The 9,123-nt window shown below is 54.9% G+C and overlaps 1 protein-coding gene across 1 annotated transcript; it reads right to left on the reverse strand.

Moving 5' to 3' along the window:
- Positions 1-4,129: 4,129 nt before the first annotated feature.
- SIX2 (SIX homeobox 2) lies at positions 4,130-7,317 on the reverse strand. The gene is made up of 2 exons (XM_006839415.1): positions 6,487-7,317; positions 4,130-4,460 (listed from the first exon to the last, which is right to left on the reverse strand). The coding sequence occupies exons 1-2, from the start codon at positions 7,044-7,046 to the stop codon at positions 4,130-4,132; spliced, it is 891 nt and encodes a 296-aa protein (XP_006839478.1). The 5' UTR covers positions 7,047-7,317.
- Positions 7,318-9,123: the final 1,806 nt, after the last annotated feature.

Raw genomic sequence — 9,123 nt, forward strand, 5'->3', positions numbered from 1 at the left:
CACAAGACCCACTTTCCCATCTATCTACCCAAAGATAGTCATGCTATGAAGGAACAAGCTGGCGCTGACTAATCCCTTCCCTGAGCCCATTTTGTCATTCTCACACATACACACTAATTCCTGACTTCTTACACCACTTTGCAGGACACCCTCAACTAGATAACCTTAAATCAGTGCTCAAGGTACCAAAACTGCCACGCTGGAAGGGAGAACACGAAATAAAGGAAAGGGTTTAGTCACGAGCCCAACGCCGCCCCAGTACTCCCTACTTTGCCCATCAACACAAAACGCAGTCCCATCTCTATGCTCATGTGCCCTGGGTGGCGTCCTGTAGGAGGAGGTGGGTACTGGTGGAGTCGCCAAGATTGAATTTTCTGTATTCTGACTCCAGCGCCCCCAGCTGGCGGGTTCCTGCTTTTTTCAGAGTCCTAATTGGTATTTCCTGCAAGGACTGCATAACTTTTTGTTCTCTCAGACCTCTCCAGCTCTTTAGAACTTTCCCTTGTACAGACCACCATCACCACTTGCTCCCCAGGTGGGTCCGCCGCTACACCAAGATAGGGGTCTGGTAGGGACTCAGGGTTTTCCTGCGGCCTGACCGGACTCCAGGTGGGGACACAGACAGAAAAGAAATGTGAGCCCATCCCAACCCACCCTTCGATTGTCATCTGTATCAATTGTCCATCTAGTCGGTTCCAATTCAGAGCAGCCCTGTACCCCTGGTTTTTACTTTCTCAAACACAGTCAGCTAGCCAATTGTTCCCAAAGGCTGGGGTCTGTTTTCTTCATTTGGTTTCAACCTCCAGGGCTGCGTGGTCCAGGGTTCTGGCTGGGAACAAATGAAAGACGCACGTTGCAAACGTTTAACATCGGAACAGAAAGGGAAACTCTTGGAGCTTGTTGCACACTTTCTTTGGGGTCGCAGAGAAAACTGTGACTGTGGCAGCGGCCGCCAGGAGGTGACAAGCCACTGGGAATCCTGTTTAGTGAACTCCAACCGGAAGCGGCTGCATTCCCGTTAGGCAACATAGGTGCAAAAATTACTTTTTTGAGTCCACTTGGCATACTCACCTTTACAACCGCAACTGCAGGTCGGGTGTAGCTGACTGTGGAGTGGGCTGGCTTGTATAGAAAAAAGCATTGAGCTCGTCGCTGCTCGGAGTGACTCGGAACTCATTTCATAACGTTTACATAGTTTTTCCCATGTAACCAAATATTTCGGGTTAGTCAAGGAAGAGGAAAAGAGGAAATCTGCAACAGGTAGCTTGGGGAAAAAAAGTACTGAGGGGGCACTGCGCCCCCTGCTGGCCAGTGAAAACTCCCGGCAAACGCCAAGGATCTCACCTGGGCCTACCAACGGGTGCAGAGAGTGTGATCCCTGACCCGTTGCTGCCTGTGCGGGGACCATCTCTTTCCATCCCTAGGTCCTAGCTCCTTGTGCCAAGTCCTTCTGGACAAGCCGCACTGTAAGGCCAGGCCCTATTCCCAGAAAGTCGATGGACAGGAAACTGGCCCCAGGCAGGGCAATCAATATGCATTTTCCGTGTTTCTGGGGAGGAGGACTGTGTGTGTGTGTGTGTGTGTGTGTGTGTGTGCATGTGTGCCGCACGTTAACCTTGGGTGGGTGCTATGTACGAGAGATTTTTATGCCATTTAGAGTACCTGGCATCTAACAGACTCTCAACAAGTGAATCGAATTAATGTAAACGTGTTTGTTCTTTCCTGTGAAAGCTGGGTACAGTCTGTTGGCCTGTGAGTCTGAAAAGTGGAGCGGATAGAGATAATGCAAGTTCCTGTGTTTCTATTGCCCACGCTGGCACACACAGGTTAGAGTGGACTCGGTCACTGCGCACTAGGCATAGCCGAGTTACGTACACCGATTCCGTTGTCTCAAGGAGTTTAAACTCCGAGCCTCTCCCAGCTCTCAGGCATAGCCAGCTCTTCGCCCGCTGTTGGTGGAAGTCGAGTTGTTCAGATCCTACAAGCACAGGCCAAGTCCCCGGAAGACACCAGTCACCTCCTGGGCAGGGCTGTCTCAGAAGCCCGGACAGAAGACTCCACCAACCTCGTGCTGAGTCTCAGCCTGCTGGTGATCACCTCCACCTCCAGGCCTACACGAAACAGGCCGAGGTGGAGGCTCCCGCACCCAGTTAGCTTGCCCAGCTGCAGGCATCATAGCCTAAGAATCGCCGAGATGCAGGAAATGGCCCCAGAGGTCTGGGAGCCCAAGTCTTGTGTGTGTGTCTCGTGGGGGGGGGGTAGGGGGAGCGTATTGGGCCTTGCGGGCGTATTCGCCCACGGGGTCCTGGTAGCGAGGGACATGTTACCTACAACCACCACGAACTGTGACCAAAATGCCTCAACTTTCAACAAGTCTGCTTGGGATCTGTGTGAGAGAGAGATCCCTCATTGGGGGAGGGAGATAAACACGTTAATTTACCACCGCAGAGTCTCCCTGCCGCAATGGGAATTGAGCAGGCAGCACTTCCACCTCCGCCCCCTCTGCGTAACCTGCTTGGGAGCTTTCTTATTCCCAGCTAGAACCCATGACTGTTCACCCGAGCCTCCTCAAGTCTCTTCTGACTCCCCACCCCATTCCTTCAGTTCCATTCTGAAAATGCAGCTCAGGATGCAGCTTTCTGAGAGTGGAGACTTGGGCTCCACCGCCCACGCACTTCCCCGCGCTCGCCTTGGAGCGGGCGAATCTGCGCATTGCACAGCGCTTGACCTTAGGAGTCTGCGGCTCCTGCCAAAGAATCAGCCCATTCAGAAACTTCCGCAACTTGGTCCTTAGCCTCCACATCTCCGAACACATGCACTTACCCCTAGCACACAGCCTCTCCTATTTCCTCCGCCCCCAGGTGAAGAAAGTATCAGGCCAGGGCAATAAGCTGTTGCTGGTGGGGAGGGGAGGGGAGAGCAGTTCCCAAGAGAATTAAGCAATCCACCCCTCAGGGATTCTGTAGGAACCTTCGAGAAAGGGACAGAGGGCTTGGGGGAAAGAAAGTTTTGAGTTTGCAGTCCCTTCACCCTGCGACTAACCCATGTTGTATGTGTGAAAGGGGTGTCCTCTCGTTTGGGGGACTTGAAAGAATATAAATAACCTGAATTGCTTACCTACCTAGGATTTCAAGTCCCTGCAAGACACAGCTGCATTTCCGACCCATGGGCCTCGTGGCATATATCCATATATATATTTAATATTTATGATTTCTAATTTTATTATAAAATAAAAGCAGAAATATTTCCCGAAGAACATTCACATGAGGGCATTAAGTGGGAGACGGCAAGTCCAAGGCGCCAGGGCACGCTGCAAGGGACACACTTGTGGCCTTAGTCCGGGGAGGAAGATAAGGGAGCAAGCATGGCGGTATCCCGCCGAGAGAGAGAGGGGGACCAGAGGCAAGGAGGCGCTTAGGAGCTTCCGTGTCTTCAACTTTTCTCTTTCACTAAGTTACCAGGGCACAGCTGACGTTTGCGGCCTCCGCTGACCCCGAAGGAGGACTGCTGGAGACGGTTTAGATTCAAAGGCTTTGCCTTTCCTTCAGCTTGTCCTGCTTCCCACCCTGACCCGGGAGAGTGAAGGATGGTGATGGGGAGAAAATAGACCGCCGACACAGAGAAAAAGACTTAGAGGGCTGGAGACAAGAGTGTAGGGGCAGATGCGGACCGGGCAAAGAAATATAGAAATGGAAACCTAGTGAGAGGTGACAAGTCAGAAATCTAGCGAGAAACAGAAAAAGGGGAAGAAAGGAAGAGGAAGAGAGAAAGTAAAGAGGAGGAAAAGTAAGGGAAGATGAGGCAAGGGGAAGGAAAGAAAAGGAAGAAGAAAAGAGGGAGGACAAGCATGTCGAGAGAATGACAATAGTGTATAATTTATTCCCTTCCCTGGACCAAGACCTAGCCTCCATCCGCCAAAGGATCTCAAATACCAATTTGTTGAAAATAAATCCCGAACAAGTACTAACCCAGACTGCCATTCGCCCTGTCCGAGCCAGCGACAAGCCCGCTCAGCGTGCGGATTCCTCAGTATATGGCGGGGCTGCGGGCACGGGCGCCTATGGACAAGGTCTCTCACAGTTTTCCAGACCCAAGACCGGAAGGCAATCGCATTAAGGCGGGCGGGGCTCTAGGAGCCCAGGTCCACGAGGTTGGCCGACATGGGGTTGAGGATGGAGTCCTGCAAACTATGGTGGTGCTGCAGTGGATCCGCACCGCCTCCTCCCGGCACCGGCACGGGAACGGCACTGGGGCCTGGAGGGTGGCCCAGGCTGTGTAGGGACGGCAGCCCGGGTGGTGGCGGCGGGCTGAGCAACAGAGCGGGGCTGGACGACGAGTGATCTGGCGTTCCCGACGGCGTCTTCTCGTCCTCGGAGCTGCCTAGCACTGACTTGCCGCTACCGTTCAGCGACGAAGCCAGTGGATTGTGGCTGTTGGAGTTGGAATTCTCGCTGTTCTCCCTGCAAGTGCAGGAGAAAAGCAGCCGAGTCAGGGGAAATCCATGCCTCTCAGCGCCCCAACACCCAGGGTCAGCGCCTGCTGCCTGCCCCAGTCTCTCCGCACTGCCTGCGGGTGTTTTCGGTTTCGACCATTTTCTCTGCCGGCTTCCGCCAGACCTCAGACTTTGTGCTAATTCTTTCAACACTGATTTCTTCCTCTTGTTCCTTCCCTTCTATCTCTATCGCTCTACTTCTCATGCCCTAAATTTCATAAATATCTTTCCAGCTTTCTGTATGTTCTCCGTCTCTCTCTGGATTCCTACATTTAAATTTCTTTCTAACTCACCTCTGGGAGCAGAGGACCAGGAAGCAGGGCCCGCTCTGGTGGATTGTTCTGGGGAGCAGGCAGAGAGATGAAACCTGGATTTTCAGATTGGATCCTCAAGCAGAGTTTACTGTATGGAAGTGGTACCAAGGACCTTGGTTCCAGGCTACCGGTTCCAGGACAGGGATCTTTGTTTTTTTACTGTGGAAGGGAAACTGTTGGCTGGGGGTGGGAATGAGGGGGAGGTGGGAAGGCTGCTGGGTAAATAGTTCTTTTGCTCTAGCCCATGGCCCACAGGCCTTTGGAGTGCTCTCTTCACTGGGCTAAGGACAAGACCCTAAGGATGGAAGAGTCCTTTGCTTTGGTGGCCACAGTGGAAACTTCAGCTGGGGGCCAGGATCTGGAAGATTGGCGGGTAGGCCCAGGGAGTGGATTAATAATCCTGAGCTAGACTTTTCTGCCATAACCTGAAACTCAGAAGTACTGAAACCCTCAATCTCAGGCCTAGCCTGAGAACCCAAATCTTTAGGCGTCTGGATACATGCCAATCTGGGTAAAGGGGGGAGACTAGCAGAGAGCTCACCTCCTGCCCTGTCTGATTGATAGACCCTGCCCAGAAGTGGAGATCTGAAATCCTACCTCCATTCAGTCTTTTACCTGCTTCCCAAGAGACCTTTTCTTCCTTTTTTTTCCTGAGGAAACTTTCTGCATAGCTGATTGCTGGGCCTTCCCACTGCTGGGCCTTGTGGTCTGAGATCAGGCCTGCCTACTTGCTGGCTGAGAGATCTCTTCCCATCTCTGACCCTTCCCCGGCTCTCCGCTGCATGTGCTCTACACCACAGGCCCTAGGTTTCCTGTTTTGCCAGTACTCTTGGGCTGGATTGTGTCCACAGCCAGGTTCTCCCCTATTCCTCTCCAGATTTGGGGTTCTGAGGGAGACACAGGGCAGGTACCCAATATGGCCTAATGGTCAGCAGTTAGGCTAGTCAGGAAGTCTTGGTTTCCATGAAGACAAGAAACTCCCAGCCCTTCTACGGCTCTTAGGGCACTACAGAAAGTGGGCGTCTCATAGACCTACCTGAGGAGAGAGAAATCAAGGGCCTGGCTAGCCAGGGAACGGACGCTGGGCCTAGCACGGCAGAAAAAAGAGCATGTATTTCTCTATTTGTCAGGTCTGACACTTCTTCCTGAAAGCATTTTGCCTATTGATTCTTTCTATGCGGGATGAAGACCTCCCTCTCTTAACTCCTCTATCTGGGCAAGGGAAATTCTTGTTCAGGCCTCTCTCAATCCAGGCCGTATCAAAGAAGTTCCATTGCTAGTTCTGACCCCTAATGTTCCTTTGGTCTTGAGTTGAGTAAGGATTAGGGGGAAGTGCGGGCGAATATGCAGAGCCAGCCTGAAATCTGAAACACCCACTGTCCTTTGGAGATGGATCAGGTCCTGCCTGCCATATCCCCTATGCAGGGGCTCCAGGTTCACTGTCCTGACCCGGCTCTGAAACTCGCCGTTTCTTCCCTTTTTTCAGCAAGTAACCAGGAGGAAGCTGACAATTCCTCGATTGCCTAACCCGCTTCGGACAAATCCCTGCTCTTCCGGTCTCCGCACAACCTCAGCACCACCAAGGTAAGGCCAGTTTAAGTTTCTTCCGGGGTTGTGCAGTTCCGGGACCCCCTCCCTCGGGCCCAGTGGAGTCGGCGCCAAAGTTCTACTTACTCGTACCTTTCCTTGGCCTCCGCCGCCCGGTCGCGCTGCCGCCGATTCTTGAACCAGTTGCTGACCTGCGTAGTGGTGAGGCCGGTGGCCTCGGCCAATTCGCGCTTCTCGCGGGGTGAAGGGTAGGGGTTGTGCGCGTACCACTCGCGCAGAACGCTGCGACTTTTTTCCTTGAAGCAGTAGCTGGTCTCCTCGCCGTCCCAGATGGAGCGCGGCAAGGGGAATTTACGGCGCACGCGGTATTTGCCCACAGCGCCCAGGGGCCGGCCGCGCAGCTTCTCGGCCTCGATGTAGTGCGCCTTAAGCCACAGCTGCTGCAACTTGGCGTGGTTGTGCGGCGAAAACTGGTGGCTCTCCAGGATTTTGTAGAGCTCGCGGAAGTTGCCGCGGTGAAAGGCCACCACGGCCTTGGCCTTGAGCACGCTTTCATTCTTGTGGAGGTGCTCGCAAGCCGGTAGTGACCACAGGAAGCGGCCGAGGCGCTCGATGTTGCCGCCCTGCTGCAGCACCTCGCACACGCACGCTACTTGTTCCTGCGTGAAGCCGAAGGTGGGCAGCATGGACATGGTGCCGGCTGCGCCCCCGCCCGCCCGAGCGCGCCCTCACCGTGCTGCGCGGCCCCGCATGGGCGCCTCCTCCCCTGGCTGTCCCGGCAGAGGAGGCGGGCGGGGCGGGCCCCCCTAGCTCCGCGCCGGCTCCCGGCGAGCCCCTAGTCACTGCAGTGCGGCCCCGCGCCTGTCGTGGGGCCCGCGCCTCTCTGTGCGCCTCGCCGAAGACCTCGCCCAAACCGCTGGGCCGCCTGGGGCGCCGCTCAGCATGCTACGCGCCCGCCCGCCGCTCCCTGGTTCGCTTCTCCCTCGCTCTCCCTCCCGTCTAGCTCGTTCACTGCTTTTTTAATAATATTATTCTAAGCGGGCATGAGGCGCGGCGGCCCGGGCCCTGATTGGTCTGGTTATCTGACCCGGGGCCTGCCCGCGCCAGACAATAGTCGGAGTCAAATTATTCGCCATGGAGACGCTGTCAGTCACTGGTAACCTGAGCTCCGGAGGGCCGGGCGGCTCCCCCTGGCCCGCTCTGCTGACAGATCGCCCCGTTCTGCGCAAAGCGAAGGGCGGCCCAAGACAGGAGCCGGAGGCGCATCTAGAGCCTGGGAGGCGGAGGGAGGCCGGGCCCGGGCTGGCAGCAATGATGATTGACGGGGCGGACGCCCAAAGAGATAGAGAGGAGAAGGACGCAGGAGGGGGAAGTTGGGACGCTGGGCGAAGAAAAGGGGAGGTTGAGATGGAGAGGATAGAAGGGAGAAGAGTGGGCTAAATTCTGTTTAAGAAGGTGCCAGGGAGAAAGATAGTCATGAAAAGAGCCTTGGGGAAAAGGGGCAACTTTGCGTAGCTTTTGGCAAGGGCAGGCACAAATCCCCACCCCCAAACAGGGTCACTGCGCCCCTCCTGGGGTACATTCTACCCAGGAACTGGCTAGTAAAATGGGAGAGTTTGGAGGTATGTGGGGTCCCCTCAAAGATTTAGCTTCTTCTCCTGACATAGCCCCACCCCATTTTAGGAACCTGGCAATTGAGCGGTCCTTAAGGGAAAGCCAGAAGGAGGAGAGAGAAGTGGGGAAGGTTTAGCAGTGGCTGCGGGCGGACGCCAGAGAACGTGCTTCCCCGAGATCTTCGGCGTTTCCTCCCTTTCTTAATCTGGCCATCTGCCCTGAGGCTAGTAACGCCCGGCTCCGGGCTGACAGTACTTTGCCAGAGGGGGATTCAGAATTAACCCCGAGGGTCCCGCGGCCGGATTATCGCCTGGCTATTTGGTGGCCTCTACAATAGTTGATTCCAGCCAGCAGCGGCGGCGCAGAGCCAGGGAGCAGTGCAGGCAGGCAGTCTGCGCACAGGGAGGCGAGGTCTGCCAGTTTAGGACTGCTATGATGCTTCCCTAGTGGGTGGTCCGGGAGGAGAGAGTAAAGGCAGACCCGCGTCTCGGACTCTCCTCCCTACCTTTACTGAGGCACTTGGCCACTTCAGTCTGGGAGCCTGGTCGCTGAGCTTCAGAATAAGGGACTTAAAAAGAGGTCCTGTTTTCGGCTTCTTTGTCAGGGCTCATGGCTGGAAACACGTGGTGCCGATTCTCTGGGAGAAGGGCCCTCAGACAATCTGGAGGTGGGAGGTGGGTGGTTAAATACAGTTTCTTTGGTTTTGAAAAGTCCCGGGCTTCCTGAACTTGTCCTTTCCATGTGGATTTCCCCTCTTCGTTCCCAGTCACTCGGGGCCGGGGACCGATTCCGCATCCAAAACTGTTGGTCTCACTGCCACTTTCCTGGCCCGCGGTGGGAGCTGAGGCCTGGACCTGAGCCAGCGCAGAGCCCAGAGTCCGCCCCCAGTCTAGGATTGTGGAACCTGGGTCAAAGGCACCATTTCTTCGTTTCCACCCCCTATAAACTTTCTCTGGAGCTGATGCTGAGAGCACTGAAATGGGAGTCCTGGGTTCATGCTTGGACCTTGCTTGATATCTATGGGCAAGACCCGTATTTACCCCTTTAAGTATCCATTTCCAAACTGTCTTCCCAGGGTCAAGAAATGGAACCCTGGCGCTCTTACTGACTTTAGGTTCTTGGGGCTTGACCTGGTTTTGAGCCTGCCAGGGCTAT

Source organism: Chrysochloris asiatica, unplaced genomic scaffold, assembly GCF_000296735.1.
Source record: "Chrysochloris asiatica unplaced genomic scaffold, ChrAsi1.0 scaffold00024, whole genome shotgun sequence".
NCBI classification, from domain to species: Eukaryota; Metazoa; Chordata; class Mammalia; order Afrosoricida; family Chrysochloridae; genus Chrysochloris; species Chrysochloris asiatica.